General features: G+C 47.4%; 5 protein-coding genes across 5 annotated transcripts; 2 read left to right on the top strand and 3 right to left on the bottom strand.

Annotated features, from left to right (window-relative positions):
* The first annotated feature begins 4,283 nt into the window (after positions 1-4,283).
* Positions 4,284-5,445, top strand: IWZ02DRAFT_261051 (uncharacterized protein). Its single transcript, XM_066763351.1, has one exon. It carries the CDS (start codon positions 4,575-4,577, stop codon positions 5,295-5,297), a length of 723 nt encoding a protein of 240 aa, XP_066623256.1. The 5' UTR covers positions 4,284-4,574; the 3' UTR covers positions 5,298-5,445.
* Positions 5,446-5,850: 405 nt separating this feature from the next.
* On the bottom strand, positions 5,851-8,818 carry IWZ02DRAFT_469548 (polarized growth protein Boi2; the record flags this gene model as incomplete). The annotated part of the gene is made up of 8 exons (XM_066768726.1): positions 5,851-5,882; positions 5,903-6,485; positions 6,534-6,570; positions 6,593-6,658; positions 6,713-8,289; positions 8,328-8,409; positions 8,576-8,720; positions 8,779-8,818. The coding sequence occupies 8 exons, from the start codon at positions 8,816-8,818 to the stop codon at positions 5,851-5,853; spliced, it is 2,562 nt and encodes an 853-aa protein (XP_066623255.1).
* A 2,524-nt stretch (positions 8,819-11,342) lies between these two features.
* Positions 11,343-12,637, top strand: IWZ02DRAFT_490449 (uncharacterized protein; the record flags this gene model as incomplete). Its single annotated transcript, XM_066769662.1, has 3 exons — positions 11,343-11,850; positions 11,888-12,073; positions 12,153-12,637. The coding sequence occupies 3 exons, from the start codon at positions 11,343-11,345 to the stop codon at positions 12,635-12,637; spliced, it is 1,179 nt and encodes a 392-aa protein (XP_066623254.1).
* A 1,495-nt stretch (positions 12,638-14,132) lies between these two features.
* Positions 14,133-14,977, bottom strand: IWZ02DRAFT_261004 (uncharacterized protein). The gene has a single exon (XM_066763349.1). It carries the CDS (start codon positions 14,894-14,896, stop codon positions 14,270-14,272), a length of 627 nt encoding a protein of 208 aa, XP_066623253.1. The 5' UTR covers positions 14,897-14,977; the 3' UTR covers positions 14,133-14,269.
* A 677-nt stretch (positions 14,978-15,654) lies between these two features.
* Positions 15,655-17,126, bottom strand: IWZ02DRAFT_490446 (uncharacterized protein; the record flags this gene model as incomplete). The annotated part of the gene is made up of 6 exons (XM_066769661.1): positions 15,655-15,907; positions 15,952-16,047; positions 16,128-16,159; positions 16,211-16,377; positions 16,656-16,847; positions 16,901-17,126. The coding sequence occupies 6 exons, from the start codon at positions 17,124-17,126 to the stop codon at positions 15,655-15,657; spliced, it is 966 nt and encodes a 321-aa protein (XP_066623252.1).
* Positions 17,127-17,541: the final 415 nt, after the last annotated feature.

Raw genomic sequence — 17,541 nt, 5'->3', positions numbered from 1 at the left:
ATAATCTATTACCTAGGCCATTTCTAGGCAGCTAGCTCTATAGCCCTTATAAGTACCTCTAGTTCTCCATTATATATAAGCTAGTATAGTCTAGTATTTACTCTATATCTTACTACTACTCTTATACTATCTTATTAGGTATTATATGCTATAATCCCTATACCTACTCTATTTCCTTTTAGGATAGATGAAGCATTAGAATATAGAATAACTACTTAAGTTATATATCCTATACGTCTAATATATACTTAGGCTTCTTATTCCTTTTAGAGGTAGCTAATCTTAACTTCATATAGTATAGTCTTTTTCTATAGGGGAAAGGAACCATGCTTAATTAGGCTTTTAGTACCTATTACTAGGTCTAAAATTATATTCTAGACATGTTTAAGTTATATCTAGCATCCTAGTATACTCTCTAGTTTAAACTTATTAATAATTATACGTACTAGGTGTTAGTAACTAAGTTTAAAGAGTCTTATAGTATATACTTAAAGTAATATATTCCTCCTAAGGTAGAGGGGGAGAAGGCCTACTTTAATTTCTATAGGAATAATTAGGGAGGTGTAAAAGGCTCCTAGGATTTAGTATAGTCTACTATTTTAAAGTGTTCATCTAAGTATCTTAGAGCTACTAACTTGCTAGAAAACTAGGAACCTATAATCTACTATACTTTATACATAAGTAAGGTATAGCTATTAGATAGTAGTAGGGGATAGTCTATATTATATATTAGCTAGCTATATAAGTTATCCTAGTAATTACTTTACTTAGGCATTTTAAATTATCGTATACTACTAGAATAATAGGTATATATTAAACTATATCCTAAGCTATTAGATGAGTTACTTTAGTTTTACTATATAATCTCCTAGGAGTATAATTATAGCTACCTTAGCCTTATCTAAGCTTATAAAATGGATAAGGTCTATTTTATCTTTATTAAAGTTAACGGTATACTAGGTTCTAAGTAAGAAGAGCTAGGTTACTTCCTACTAGAGGATCTACGCATTTTTCTTCTAACTTATTAAGGAGATTATAATTAAAACATCATTAATATATAAGAGGAATCTTACTAAGTGAGAGGAAAAGAGCTTTTACATGTAGATAAGAAATAGGATTAGGGAGACTAGGCTTCCTTAGGGGATTCCTAAAACTATTAGATAAAGGTCCTCTTATTAGCTATTAAAGGAGATCTAGAGTTATTAACTACTAGTAAATATCTTTACCTATACTAGGAGGGAAGTAGGAAGCCTAATTTCCCCTATTATATATAAGAGCTAGTTATAGGCTATATAATTAAAGGCGCCTTATACGTTAAGGAATAGGGTTAATATCTTATACTATGCCCTCCTCTCATCCTAGATAATATATATAAGGATTATTACTATATTAATTACTAACTTCTATGGTCATCCGCCTATTTAGGATAGGTATAGGAGGTAGGTAGCTTCTATAAGTACTCTAAGACGTTTTACTATAATGCGTTTAAGAACTTTTTCTAGGTAGTTAAGTAGGGAGATAACTCTATACGCTTTTAGGTCTACGTAATTAGGTTTCCCTAGTTTCTTAAGTATTACTTCTACTACTTCTCTCTAGCATTCTAGGTAGTATCTATACGTAAAGAGGGTTTAGTATACCTAGGTAAATTATCCGGGAGAAGTATTATACACCTTAGTAATTATCCTTTAGTAGATCTAGTCTAGCCTAGGGGTAGTACCTTTAATCTTATAAGAGTAGGCATACTATACTTCCTTATCTATAAGGGAGGGCTAGTCCTATAGCCCTTCCTTATAGTTTATCTAGTTATATAGGGGGACGTATAGTAGTAGGGGGAAGAGTTTCTAATAGAAGGTAGCATACTTACCGTCGTATAATAATTAGAGTTAATCTTAAAGGTTATATATCTAGGGGATCCGCTTAGATCGGGTTAATTTCATGTACGCTATTACCTTATAGATAGACTAGGGTGTTTCTTTTATAAGGAAGTTATTCTAGTACTCTTATTTTACCTACTTAATAGCTATATTATATATATTCTATGCTTATACGTATATAACTTAGTCCTAATATGCCCTACGCCTTACTTATATAGTAGTTATCCTTAAGGTTATAAGGAGTAGGAACTACTATAGTTTTTATTACTATCTAGGTATTACCTATAGGATGCTACATTTAGCTACTATCTCTATTACCTTTATAAGGCTTCGTCTAAGTTAGTCTAGGTCCTCTTATAAGGTCCTACTAGAGAGTATATATTATACCCTATTAGGAAGGGCTTAGATAAGTAGAATTATAATCTTATTTAACTCTTCTTAGACGATTTACCTATATTAGGCCTAGTTAGCTTTTTTAATATTAAACCGTAGTAGAGGTATTAGTATATCCTAAAACTTATTATACGTAATAGTAAAGAGAATAGCGTTATAGTTAGATAGGGGGTTCTCTTATAACTACTAGTCGATTACTTAAGCGGTAATTATTAGAGTATATAGGGAGAGGTTAATAACTATTTCCCTTTCTATCCCTATATGAAAGAAGGTACCTGCTCTAGGCTAGTTTTAGAGTTTAAGGCGGTTTTCCTTAATCTATTCGTATAGAGCTTCTACTTTATAAGATTAGGGAGAGAGTAGGTCCTATATTAGATAGTATTCGTTAAAGTCCCCTATATAGATTATTAGCATAGTAGGGGGGCTATACTTAATGACTCTTTCTATTATATATAGGGAGGATGGGTTACCTTATTCTACCTTATTATAGATATTAACTACGTAGATAGTATCTTCTCTATAGATTAAATTAATAGTAAGGCAGTCTAGGCTAGGGAAAATATCTAGGTAAGAATTTACCTAGACTTAGGAAAGGGATTTATTTAGGTAGAGTATCATCTAAGGACGGGAGCCCTATAGGGAGGTTAGAAGAATTTATATTATAGAGGGGTGAGAGATTAATTATATGCTAGCTATATTATCTTATAGTATTATCTATGGTTCCTAGATAAATATTAGGTAGATACCTAATTAGATAGCGTCCTAGAGTGCTACTTCTATAGCCTAGGCATTCTAGTTTAAGTTAACTTATATAACTTTAAGGTTACCTAATATTTATGCTAGGGGGATAGCTTTATTAGATAATAGGGATAGTTTAGGTCCTAGGAGTAATAAGTACCGTTATAGTTACTATACTTTAATGCTATATAGGTATATTTTATACCTCTCTTTATATAGTATTTATAGTTATGCTTTTCTATAGTATAGGGGCTAGTATATAGTAAGCATTTAGTCCTATTATAATACCTAGAGGAGCTATAGCTAAATTCTTAACACTTTATATACTATATATCTAGAGTAATTCTAAGGAGTTTTATAACCCTTATACTTACCCCTATAAGATAGAATAGCTTTAAGATAGCTATCTCTACCTCTTTTACTATATAGAAGGCTATAATAACTAACCCTACTTTTTAGGTAGCCCTCCTTTTAGCTAAAGTAAGCTAGTATAGAGTTCTAATAATAGAAAGGGTAGGATTAAAGGTATAGACCTCTTCTATAATAAATTATCTAATATTAAGCATGTATAGGTCTTTAATAGGGATGCTATAGGTAATAACCTTATACTAGGTTTAGTTCTCCTAGACTATAGTATCTAGGAATAGGTAAGTAAAGAGGTCTTTATAGGAGGTAAGGAATTTAGAGTTATACTAGGGTAAGCTAGTAAGTAGGATATTACCCTTCTCTATATATATTACTATTAACATAACTAGGCTAGATATACCTATATTCTTAAAGGTATTATTAATATTATTTTATATAGAGAGAGGGTTAAAGTCTAGAAAGGGACTTTACTACTAGATAATAACCTATATATCCTATAGGGTCTTTAGGGGAGTAGTAGCTAGCTTTATAGTTATCTTTAGGTAAGGAGTTATTATATATAGTTTTCTAGTAGTAGTTACTTTCTAGGCTTAGGTTATATATAATAGTTTAGCTAGGTTTATAGGAAGGATAACTAGCTTTTATAGCTAGTAAACCTTTACTCCTAGTATATAAGTAGTATTTTTAAGGGAGTAAACTTAAGTAGTAAGAACTAATAATATATTACCTATATAACCTATCTTAGTATAATCCTATAGGATATTACTAAGGTTATAGAGTCTTTACTTTTTACCTATATTATATATAAGGTTTATTATATATAGTATATAAGAGAGGGCTATATTAATTACCTCCTAGGTAGTATTAAAGTTTAGATAAAATCTAAACCTAGTCCTTTTTCCTTAGTAGGTAGGGTTAGGTTTAGAAGTATCTACTAGGAGAGTTCTCTTTAGTATAGTATACTATTTCTTAATTAGGCCTAGTATAATAATTAGTAGGAATAATAGAGGGATAGGGCTTATAGGGAAGTCCTAGTCTATTTCCTTAGGTTTATTAGCTAGTTAAGTAGGTAGTAGGCCGGGTAGTATAGGAAAGTCCTAGTCTATTTTCTCGGGTTCGTTAGCTAGTTGAGTAGGCGGTAGGCCGGGCGGTGTGCAGAATAGGGGTTGTTAGATAGACTATGTAGTAACTTTTCAATCCACAATGACGACGCATCGCCGCCTAGTGAGAAGGCAGCGCGGCGCCGCAACCGGCCGTTCGCTTACAGCTGGACGCTGGGTAGGTACCTACACACAACATCCCAACCCATCTCACTTGACAAAATTTTCAAAGAACATGAACGAAATGACAACAGGTGAGATTAAACGTCTGACTCAAAGCCCATACAAGAGCAAGCAACTTCGAATTGGGGACGTACGGCAGCTAGAATGTATGAGGTCGACAAGAAATCCGAGACTCTACTGCTTCATCTTCCTGACCCGCTGTGCATCAAATGACAACAGGGTATGGCGGGCTGACTGGACTAAATATGTATGTGTACTGTGCCGTATCAAAAGACCAGAAACCAGAAGCCGCAGGTGGCGTGAAGGAAAGAAAGGAGTGGGAGGAAAGATGGAGCCGCTCTCGTCGTCACATACGGTCGGTATCGTGGTATGGAATGCAAGGGTTTCGCTGAAACACAAAGTTTTACGAGTAACCTCAAGACGAACTAGCGCAAGACGAATGGAATATTCAAAAGCCAGGCGAAAGGAAGGATATTTGTCGAACGCAAGGGTGCAACAAAAAAGGAGAGAAGGAGGCTTCGCGCGGTTGAATGTCAAACTAGAAAGAGAGCAAAAAGTAGAAACCAATGGCAAAGGCGCGAAAGGAGAAGAGGCAAGGGCCCGATCAAGCAGCTCTGGAAGCTCATCTCGAGTACTGCCTTAAACTAGTACGTCGTCAGGCCTACAGACACTGTGGATCGTGGGTATCTGGGTATCTGCTCGGTAGGAGATTGTGGGGGAAGTTGGCATGACCTCAGTCACAACCAATATATGCAAAAAGGACTGCTATGCCCTTCCAACAACAAGACGAACCGGAAAGGATGATGAGAGTGGAGACCCCAGGGTGCGGGAGGTACCGCAAGGCAAAACAGTCGAGGGACAAGAACGACTCTCACTAGGCCCAAGTTGAAACAGACCTAGCGTAGGTACCCGCCGCAAGTGCCTGCTGACTAGCATCTCATGCTAGTCTCGACCGCAGCTCTGACCCATCATCGTGAACTTTTGCAGAAAAAGGAAAGCCGTGTCTGTTTGCAGAAGCATCATCCAAGGAAGGAGAACTCGCTGAAAGGAAAGCGTAGATTTGACAGACCAAGAAGAACAACGGTGTGCGAGAGAGACAGCCATGAACAATCGCAGCGTCAGGCTACTCCTTATTTTCAGCAGACTCGCTTCCCGCGCTCGCCGTCGCGAAGCTGCTGCCCCGGGCTTGCGTAGTGTCACTGCCACCAACACTGTTGCTCCTGTCGCCCTCATGATGGCCGTTTTCACCGTTCTTGCCCTCTAGCCCCGATATTGCTAGGCCTTTTTGCTGGTCTTCATCCACTTCGTCTATTCGCGACGGGTTGACGCCATTCTCTTCAGAACTCTCTTCTCCAGCCATCAACGCAGGCGGTCTTTGGTGCATCGCCCGCGCCTTCGTGAGGGAAATGGTCTTTTGCTGATAGGTGCTGATAACCTCTTTGCTGTCGTCACGGTCGATGGTAGCCTTCACCAGCGCCGCCATCCAGTCGCGCCCTTGCTGCAAGCTGTCGACGGCAAAATAGTGCACGGTTGGTTTTGTGAAGTTGACAGCCTTGGAAAGACCGCTGCGCGGCGGGACAAGCTTGAAGATGAACATTCCCGACGCGTCGTCCTTGCCCTCCCCAACGGATGCAGAAGTCGGAATCGACGCATTCATAGGCGAGCTGGGCGAAGACTTGGCCCCCGTCATGGCTGCGTGTATGCCAGTAATGCGCTCGTCATTTGCAGGGAGTACGCGGTGACCTGAAATGTCAATGAGGCCCTTTTCACCCGTATCGTCTTCGGCGTAATAGTAAGAGAGACGACGCCCGCGCAAGACAAACAGACGGGTCTTCCACGTCGTCATGAGATTGGATGAGCGTTTTTTTCATCCAGCCACTGTAGTCGCATCCTTTAATCTGTTCTGAGGGAGGTTTCTGTTCTAGGCCGCGCTGATACGCACTCGTCTCCTTTTTGGATTTGCGTCGGGGTGCGGCACCAGACGTGGTGGATGGCATGGAAGCGCTGGTTCCTTGTCTCAAAACGTCGGGTGCAGGTTCCCCGTCCAAACTCTTGGACCCATGCGAAGGCGTGCCGCTAGAGGTAGTACGCACCGGGGAATTCAAAGGGGAATCCTTCAATGGTGAAGGTGGCGGTTTCCTAGCACCACTCAGGGTTCCTGCAAGCGCGTCTGAAATAGCTCTCAAACCCGTTGCGCGTTGCTCTTTGGGATATCTTTGTATAGCTGGAGGAGGTGACGCCCTTCCCTGGGAGGATTGGTCGCTTCCTTCCAACAGGTTGGGTGACGAGGCAACTGCATCAATGCTTGGTGTCCCGTAATCCAGCTTGGTGACAATGTTGGCTCGCTCCTTGATTGGTTTGGGGCCATGGCGCAATTCTGGTCCGCTCGCAGTCCGCGAGTTCTTTGCACGATTCGACGGGAACAAACCCTTGCCAGAGAGGGCTGCTTCTGTGTAGTCGCGGATGGAATCACTGCTTCCAATGCGGCTGTGGCGCCTGAATGTGGACAGACGCCGTCCACCCTCATGGGAGAAGCTCGAATCTCTCGAGTGACTTGAGCTCGGTGCTTTGCGCAACACATTCTTTTGCTTGCGATTGTCGAGCTCGCCTCCTGAGAAGTAGCCGCGGTCCAGGTCAGGCGTAATGACCTTGAGAGCACTCTCCCGTGGACTGGACTCGGTCGTATCTGGCCTGGCGCCGCCATTGAGCTGGTCTCCCATTGACCAGCCCTGATCAAAAGAGCCCTGCTTCTTGTGCGACTGCGGAGTAGGCACGGTATTTTTGACAAGGCCAGCGGTCTTCGGCGTCGAACCTCCAGCGGCAAAGTCGATGGAAGAGTGCCGCCGGCTGTGGTTGAGGTCCCTCACTGATGCAGCCGACGGGCGGCGGGATTGGTGCGCCTGTGATGACGAGGGTGTTCCCGGTGCAGGCGCTGTGTCCGAGGGCTTTTTGGAGTGCTGCGACGAACTTTGCCTTGAGTGGCGCTGTTTGCTAGACGGCCTCGCACCATTGGACTCCAGCAGACTCGGGATCCTCGGCAAGACGGTTCCTATAGAAGTGCTGCAATTTCGAGTATCCGAAGGTCGTCGGCTTGAGGAGGAGCCATCCGTAAAGGCCTGTGAATTCCGCGCCAACTCTGCAACTTCCTCCTGCAGACTCCGAATTTTTTGCCAGATCTTGAGACGTGGACCAATGGGACCCAAATCAAATTCTTTCATGAGCAGTGTTTGCTGGTCCATTCCCAAGAGCACCTCGCCCGAGATTTCTTGCTCCTTGAAGACATTACATTGCCGAGTGTCAACCCCCTCATCTTCCAGCCATTCGGCGACTCGAACAGGCGTCCAGGCTCGGACTTCGAACAGCGTGTAAAGGCCTTGCTCCTCTTCGTCGGTCTCGTGTCCGTTGATGTAGGATAAACGGTGGTCAAGGTGGCTGCTGCTATACTCGCTGGAACTATCGCCTCCAAATCGAAGAGATCGCTCGTGGCTCGTACCGCGGGGGGTGTTGATATCTGTCAAGTGCTCATCTATTACATTTAGAGTCTCATTCATGACTGGGCTCCTCTGGTCTCCTGGGATCAAATCTCTGTGGCCTGCATTCGGAAGAGATGCTTGGGTATTGGCTCCGGCGATTGCCTGGCCAATGGCATTTATTGTAGGTGGGTTGGACTGACCAGTGGAATCATTGAGGCCTGCATCCAGGGAATCAGCGAGGGACGACAAGGTCTGCTGTCGCTCCAAGCCGGCATTGGTGGCCTCGTCCGCAGGTGGGGGTGGAAGGTCTTTGAAGAATCGGCGGCCGGATGGGCATTGGGTTTGGAGAGAAAGACTGGCGCGAAGCCGGTGCGCGGAGCCAATTGCGTGTAGACTGAGTCGCAAAGTCAGGGTTGCACGAGCTTGGTGTTACAAGCGCAGAGCTCACCTTCGGGGAAGAGACCAGTGAGGGCCGTTTTGCTGGTGCCTGCCAAGGAACCAGCCGTCGCCGAAGTCGTCGTCGCGCTCGATGAGCTGTATGCGGTCGCCGCGCTTCATGGTCAGCTCATCGGGGCTGCGCGCGGTAAAGTCATCTATGACGGGCGGGCGACGTCAGCAGGCGACGGGACGAGCAGCAGGCGGAGGACTTACGGATGACGAGCAGCGTGTCCCCAGGGCGAGCCTGGTCCATCTCAGGCCGCGACATGACTGGGTATCCGGAGCGAGCGATGGGAGGAGTTGGGATGGGAGAGGCGCGTCCCGTTGGAGAGAGAGGGAGAGATGAGCTGGGGACGATCACAAGGGTCGGGGTCGGGGTTGGGCGAGGGCGGCAGCGGGCATGGCTTCGCGGCGAGGGGGCAAGTCGCAGGGCAGGATGGAGTGGAGTTTGGACTACGGTAGGAGGGGTGAGAAGAGGAGGATGTCGAGGTCCGGAAGTTGTCGTGGTGAGGTGAAGTGAGGTGGAGGTGGAGGTGGAGGTCGGCTGGTCCAGGTCTCGTCTGTTTGGGTGCAGGTGGGTCGGTTGGCTGGTGGGTGGGCGGCACGACGAGCCCCGGCTTCAGCCCAATTAACCTTCTCAACCTCAATCTACTGCATGCCGTCATCCATCACTCTCCACACACGCACCGCGTCCCCCACTCAAGCCGCTCCACGCATCTAGAAAAAAATCTCCACGCCTTGTCACCGCCGTTTTGTCTCCAACCGCATGTGCAACCCTCAGTCGGCTTTGTACATGCCGCGCTTTCATCTCCGCAGCTACGTGGTCCTGCTCCCGCCTATATCTCGCAACCCGCTCGACGCGTCGGCGACCCCGACACCATGCGAGAAGAGCGACTTTCATTTCCATTATGAAATCGCAACCACGTCGACCAGCCCAATGCCACGGCCCACTGCCTGGCTGGGCGGCCGTAACTATTGACTGGCTTTTCCACCGCGTCCCCCGCGACCACCACCACCACCCACCACCACCCTGTCCACGTTCGACCCCCCCAAACGACGGACGTACAAATCCACAGCCCACCTCGCCCACTTCTCAGACTTGCCTCGTCGACCGTCGGATCCGGTCCCCCATCCCGAGTCTCCCCGGCCCTGCCCATCCGGAGCGTCCTCCGTTCAACAAACGAGCCAATACTGCACCTGATGCGCTCGCACCGACACTCGCTCCCCCACAAGAACTTCGTGGGAATTGCGACAAGTACAAGACTTGAACGGAACCGCGACGACCGCACGTCAAGCAAGAATCATCCGCAACCCACCCAGCATCAAGGGCCGCGCCAGCCGACGCAACTGGCCGTCTGCCTACTCCGAGGAGCAGCATAGCGCCGCTTGCAGCTGAATCCCCAAGTCCCACCTCCGTCTCGAACATTGGAGGAAAATACCGCTCCATTGGTGCCGACGCCTACGTCGGCCTTTTCTTCCCGCAAACCCAGACCGCGTCCAGCCTCAGGTACGCCTGTTTCGACCGTCAAGCCTGCCCTCAACAACCGTGCAAATGTGTACGAGATCTCGTCCTTTGAGCTCGGCTACGCGGGCGCGATGCTGCAGTCTTCAGCAGGCCATGAAGAAAAATGACCACGAGTACATGTTACTACACCAATTCATGAGTCTGGCTGAATTGGGGGACGTGCCAGCCAATCTCTAGCGATCAAGGAGGCCATGTCCCACCTAGCCTCCATCACCACTGTAGCATTCGGGGAACCCGCGGCCCAGTCCCACTCCAACGCTGGTTTTGTGATGTTCCCTCAACCTCAAGACTCTCAGGAAAGAGACACGCCCATGTACATTTCATTATACCTCATTGAGTCGCCATGCTCAAAAGCTCAATGAGGGTTGGAATTCGTTCGAGAGAAGCATATATCCATTTACGGTACCTGACTTTCAGGCGATTTCTAGGTCTGCAATCTCCACAGTGGCAGCGACTCGCAAACATGGCAAAGTCCGGCTTCTCGTACAGGCGTTGGAATTCCGTAGAAGTTGCCAAAGAGCACGAATTTGAGCAAAGGCTTATGAAATCATTCCAAAACACACCAGCTTGCATGTACGAGTCAAGGGCGACCTTGCGGAGGCAATGAAATTCCGGCAAGAAGCACGCGAGGTGATTGAGCAGATGAAGAAAATGTCAAACTCGAATCATCCTTCAGCCATCAACTTGGATTTCCACCGGGCCGAGCCGATCCACGGCAAGCGCATCCTGAGCCGGTCGCTCGGCGACAGCAATCTATGGTCCATAACCAGAAATCCGAGCAGATTTCTAGGCAGAGACAGTGGCTTCAAGAGCAGGCGAAGCAAAGACAAGCCATAGCCGCTCAGCAGTATCCAGAGCACTCAAGGCCTTCCATGGTCCCAAGCCAGTCTAATGCGCACAACACGATAGTCTACAACCCAGCTGCAAACCCGCACAACGGTTACTTCAATCAACCGAACTACGCAGTGAACCAATCAATGTCCGCTCCACAGGATCCCCGCCACCAGCCTCATCAAATCTATCGGAGTCCACTTGCAAGCCCTAATCTATGGAACCCGACCATGCCGCGACACCAGTCCGGTCATGCACAGCCGATAATCACCAGCACCAAAGTCCTGTCCAATCCAACGGGGTTCGGTCGCCAGCGCAATTCAACTGGCCAAGACCACAACAGGGCATGCAAGAACACACGGGGCAACGCATGACGAATGAGCACCAAATGCGTGTGTCTGGCAACGGGCTACCTTACGGAATGGCCTCTCGAGCCCATCTCCAAGCTCCACAGCTTCCTCCACAGCAATCCCTGCCCACCCGTCGTGAAAAGCTCTTCCAATCTGTTGTAGACTTCGCTATCCCACCTCAAAAGCTTGGAGACGCGCTGGGTCACGATTTCGAATTCGAAATACCGCTAGAGGATGTCGCCAACATACCTCGACAGGCCGGAGATGTCCATGAGCAGACGGTAGTCTATCGACTTAGGTGCATCAAGGTTCCTGATTCTGGTGATCTGCAAAAAGAGTGGATGTCAACTTCCACAACTTGGCCCATGGGCACCTTGATCATTGTCAATGGCTCAAACACCAGGCCTCAAAAACAGCAGGACAAATGGATTCCTCTATCTCTGTGTCCGTTCATCAATTCTTCACTGAACAAGTTCTCCCTGGAAATCCTTCGCATGCCCGAGGAACCAGCCCTGTCCACCTTTGCTGTGGCCGTTGAAAAGATCAAATTCCAGACTGGAAAGACGATTTTTTTCCTTGGTAACATCCCCTGAACGCGTAATCTCCGCGATTTCAGTCATCTCGTCTATTCGCTCCGCTATTGATCCCAAGACCAATGACGAAAAAGACTCTGGTGACGAGATTGCCATCACCATGTCCAGAATCACCATCAATCTCATTGATCCGCAATCAGCCTCTCGCATTTGTGATGTCCAGTACGCAGTCTCGCGTGCCATCACCGAGACTGCTTCGATTTGGCCACGTTTCTTTCGTCGCGACCTGGAATTATAACGGGTGCTGACGAATGGCGATGCCCCATTGCCGTGCTGACGCACGGCCAGCACAGCTCATTGTCGACGGTTTCTTGATGGACGTAAGAAAGCAACTAGCTGCGCGGGGCGTGCTCGACACAGCATCAGTCATCATAGTGGAGGCAGATGGCAGTTGGTCTGTCAAGAAAGAAGCACGCGGAGAGTCAGGAAAGAGGGCGACGAGTGCCACAGCTGGAACTGGTACCAAGAAGGACGCATCTGCACCCACTCCTGCGTCCGCTTCTGCTGCCGGAGGGCTGTTCAACTTTGCTTCAAATGAGGCCGGACCAGGAGCTTCGACCTGGTTCATGGCAGCGGGACTAGGAGGAGAAGCACAGATTCCTGATTCCGTTCGAGCAGAGGTCGCCGAAGCCGTCGAGGCCATCAACAGCGTCGGGTCGCTTGCGCACACGAGTGCGACATCTCCAATGGCACCCGCTTCCGCTACCACAGGACCCGCGAGAGGAAGCGTGAACGTACCCATCATTATCGACCTGTCTGATGACGATGACTGATTGTACCATTGCCTCTCTGCCGCTCTCTCCTCGCTGTCCTTCGTTCGCTCTTGGATGTTGGACCGTTCGTCTGTAGTTCGCATCTCCGTAGTCGAGCGCCTTTCTTCTTTCATTTCCATGTTTTTCTTCTAGACACGAGATCATTTGCGACTGCTTGTGCTTGCGTCTTTTCTCACTCTCACTGCGTGGTGTTACAAGGGGCATGGTGCCTTGGCTAGGCAGGGTAAAAAAAATTGCTAGTACGATAATAATGACAATTGAGAAATCGGTGACGGCGCGAATGGCGGCTTCTTTATTTGTCCCTTTTCACAACCGGCGTTTATCGTTTCGCTGCTTCTGCAGCTGTTGTTTGGTTACGGGATCGAGAATCGATTCCATGTAGCTGGCGCATAAGTGGATGAAGAACGCCAAAGGACTCGGATCGAATCGGATGACGAGCAGAGGAAACGGTGAAGCGAGAACATAGAATGTTGCATCTTGTCGTAACAATGTCAGAAGACTGTATATTATGTCTGACTGCTATTGGACCAGCAGTGGATATGTTTTTGGTTTCATACGCAATCTGAATAAAAGTTTTGGACAAGCCTCCTGTTTTCTGCTTGTCTATCTTCCGTGTTCGTAGTTATTGTGGATGGCGGTAAGGTGGTGGACGTGGAGGTGAATTGGCAGCGGCGGCGGCGACAGTGGCTGCGCGCGCAGCACCACTGTCACAATCTACTGCGCACTCAGGTAATTCTGCAAAGTTCAAACATCACAAGGTGGCTGCGAGCCGGCAAAAACACCGGTCAGCTGCCGATAGGGTCACAGGATCTGGATGTGCATATGTGGCGTTAGAGTAGGCGTGGGGCCGTTGAAATAGCAGCAGCCATTGTGATTAGTGTGGCAAGTGTCGTAAGAAATGGTGCTCCACAGGTGGGAATGTGGAAGCAGACGACAGCTTCTAGGGCGCAAGTACGGCATTAGACGACAGCTCCCGAGCTTCATCTGCAATGCCGAGAGGTATCAATCCTTTCCAAGTCCGCTGTGGAGCAGCACTACAGAAATCACACGCCAAGGAAATTCCAACAGCTTTCAAAAACATGTCGTATTCAAGCTAACGTTGTGCGAAACTTGAAAAAGAGATAAACAGACGTCCTCTCCAATCAGCCCGCCCCTGAAAGTTCTCGAAGAAGAACGAAGCGAGGAAAAGAAGAAATGAAGAAACTCAGGAAACAAACAGATTGATGAAAGAGAAGGGAAATCAAGACTTGCTCCATTCGATCGTCTGGACTCGGAAGTTTAAAAAAGGTGGTTGTTCGAGGGGGATAGACAGTGGAGTGTGAATGGGTGAAGGTCTTGTCTTCCTCTTCACCTGCCATGTGAATCACCTTCCATGCGAATATCGTGTACTTGCAGTAGTTGGCCGCCTACGGGTCAGAATCTTCAGAGTCCAAAGGTTGGGAATAGAGATCTGGTGGAGTTACCGCTCCAGACTTGCCTTCGTCGAATTCCCCGTACTCATAAGGCTTGCCGGTTGGCCCCTTGAGAGGGATTTTCCATCGATCCGTGAGCATTACAGTTGCTCCGACTGGCTCGTAGTCCCAAGGCAGCGCAACCATGCGCGGTCCATATCGAAGCAACTTGCCGATCGGCTCAGCTGTTTCGGTACTTTCGCTCTCGCGGTTCATGGAACGATTCATTTCCTCGTATTGTCTCGGCCCAAGCAACGGTGTGGGGGGGCCTCTCTGGTGGTGCGGCGTCTTCGTCGAAGCCGCGAAGGTCGTCATTAGTGAAGACGTGCTTTCCATCCTTTCTCCACTCGTCATCAAAGTAGTATCTGAGCTCACCCTCTCTGTCCTTCTTTTCCTTATCGGTGAAGGAATCCCAGTTTTGCCCCGCTTTCTTACTCTGTTTCAGCTTTTCAATGGCCGTCGTAATGTAAACATCCAGAGCGGCCTTGTATGCTTTCTTGTCATTTAAGACTTTCAATGTCTCGTTGTATTCCTTGTCCCGTCTGGCGCGCCTTCGTTCGAGCCTTTTGTCTTTCTCTTGACGCCATTGTCGAACTACGGGATCAATCATGGATGAAGCTTCGTGCCTGACTCTCCAGATCTGAGGCACTTGTTTGGGCTCCACGTCGACGTACTGCTCTCGGATGTTCTCGTACAGTTTATCAATTTTCCTCCTCGGATCATCGATCACCACACGTTGTTGACGTAGGACTTCCGCATCCACATCGTCATCGTCTGCGGACCTGTAATCTACGTCTAGACCATCCATGTCATCATCATTCGGCCGTCACCCGAAGCCGCGGCAGAATTGGTCGAACCAGGTTTGGGCCAAATGCGGTCGAACTCTGCCATCATTTTGCTGGTCTCATCCAGAGCTCCTTAGGCGATGGTCTTTGGTCATGAAGCGGGTGCATGCACTTGGAAACCAAATCTACCAGCTTATGACTGTAGTGTGGTAGTAATGCGCATTTCGGAGGATATGGTTTGTCCGCAGAGCCGTCCCAATTCTCTCCGGGACGCCGAATCGCAGTGCCTGGAAAACGTTGCCAATGCCGTGGCTGATAATCTTCTCGAGGATCCTTGATCCACCCGTCTTTGCCATCAGCCGGGTTAGTATGTCTATTCCACCAGAGTTGTTCCATGTGGAGAGCCAGCTGGTGTTGGTCATTCCCCGATAAAGAGTACACCCTATCTGGTATATCGTCGTATGAATGCGCATAAGCTGGAGCTCTGGTAATTGGGTGACATTTGCCTCCCGACGCTTCGAATTGGCTTTCTTTTGATCTCTAGCATAGAGGGCCTCCTATGATCGTGTCAGCCACCCACCCCCAGAAAAAATCACGCACAAGCTCTGAAAACTTACGAATGGAGAGTATCCGGGCGTGCCATGTCCGACAACATAATGGCGGTGACAAAGCATCTTTTCACCTGTATCGGGATATTTGTACTTCTTGCTCCCTCCTGAAGACGGGCATTCGAAGTAAGCAGGCCGCTTGCTTAGATCGTTCGGATACCTCGCAGCGCCACCTAAGTCCGCCACGACAGGAACGGGATAGTTTCTTTGCCACCATATTCGGGTTCTGTTGCTGGTGAATCAAGCAAAATGTTTCCTGGCTTCAGATCGAAATGAAATATTGGCTTCCATTTTTCTGCGCTGTCTTGATCCAATGAATCGCGGCCGGAACCTTCAGAGGATGGCGCTTCTCCATTTTCAAGGACGTAGCTGGCTTCTGCAAGGCAATGCAACAGGTACCAACAAAATTCCTCGGGCAAAATGAACCTGAGACAGTTAGCACTGGCTGATTAAGAACAGATAGGACTCACTGATAGGCCGAGGAGTACTTGAAAAACGTGGATAGATCACCGTGAGTCGCATACTCGGTGTACGTGTAGCCTTTCTGCCTTGAGCAGCTCTCGTGCCTGGAGTGAGGTAGTTCAAAATGTATTTGCTTTTGTCTTTGAGCTTCGCCCCGAGCGCTCGCTCCATGTCATTTGAGTACAAGTGATGATGGTCTCTCTTGACCACAATGCGCTGTCCAAGATTAGCAAAAACCCCCAAAGCAATACCAGAGAATGGGCTTACACGTTGAATCACATTGTTTTTGTCAATGTAATCATAGCGCAAAGCAGTACCAAATGAACCTCCGCCAAGCTTGGCGCCAAGATGCCATCTCCCTTCACTGCCAAGCTCGTCTTCGAACAGTGACCGCATCAGTTTGGTATCGTCTTTGTACTTCAAGTTGTCGATGACTTTCTCGGGTGTAGGTTTTTTAGCTTAGGATCTCTGGCCTTAGAATCTTCGGGTTCAGGAGATTGGTTTTTTGTAGCACAGGGAAGAAAAATGGCCTCCAGCCGCGGATTTTATATCTGTATCCCTTGGCGTGATTGATCTTTCTCGCTTCCCTGACAAATGGTTCCTTGCGTCTGCGTCTCAGGTCATTCCATTGTCCGACGCGATACTCTGTCCTAATTGCGTCTTTGGCAAATTAATGATGGTTAAAGAGACAGGAGTTGCTTGCTATGCTCACCTTCACTGTGATGGGGAAAGTTTTGCCAAGTGTAATGCACCTCATCATCGTTGCAAAACACATCAAAAGGCTGCACTTTTGTTTTGAGACCCTCCCATTGCGGAGGCCACCATTGATGGGCAGCAGAGTTCCATGCTCGGCGATTTTCTTGTATCTCACGCCATTTTTGATTGACGGCGTCACCGTTGTCGACTGCAAGATAGTTAGCATTGTGCTCTGACCTGTTTGACTGGGCGAAGTCGTACTTTTGAGCTTTCGCTGATCCCTGGGATTGAGATCAATATTGGGTTCCCTGTCTTTCCTCTTTCGACTCGCGTCCTTGAACACGGCAAAGTGGAAAAGATCGCGTCCATCAACCGGTTGCAGCTCGCAAGCGTCGTTTTCAAGAGTGACTGGGATTTTGGCGACCGCTTCTTCATCCAAAGCCGCTTGGACGTCCTGGTCCAGATTTTGAGATCGACTCTGATCCATGTTGGGGTTCAGACGCAGCCTCAATATTTTTTTCAGGCTGGACTCTGATATGTGTGAGGTTTGAAAACTAGCTCAGTCTTTCGACAGAAAAAAAGGAAACTAGAAGGATTCATGTATCGGAGAATGGCAAAATGGAGCATCAGTCTAGGTCAACTTGGGGCTTTGGCGATTCGTTTGTGAAAGGGGATTGTGTAGTCTGGGCATCGCCGGTTGCAGCAATCTAAGCTCTTTGAGCACAAAGATTGCTCTTAGAAGATGGGTAAGGAAATGTCCACTTGATTCCCCGGCTCCTTTGTCACTGCCGACGTCAACAGGATTATTCGATGCACAAAGCAACGATTGGAGGCCTTAGAGAAAACTGGATGACACTTGCGACCGCACGCGGTCGAAGAAGCCAGAAAGCCATTGTGAAAGA

Source organism: Phyllosticta citriasiana, assembly GCF_038021145.1.
Source record: "Phyllosticta citriasiana strain CBS 120426 chromosome Unknown IWZ02scaffold_6, whole genome shotgun sequence".
Classification (NCBI taxonomy): Eukaryota; Fungi; Ascomycota; class Dothideomycetes; order Botryosphaeriales; family Phyllostictaceae; genus Phyllosticta; species Phyllosticta citriasiana.
The sequence above is the reverse complement of the archived record's forward strand: the minus strand, read 5'-3'. Positions and strand labels throughout refer to the sequence as shown.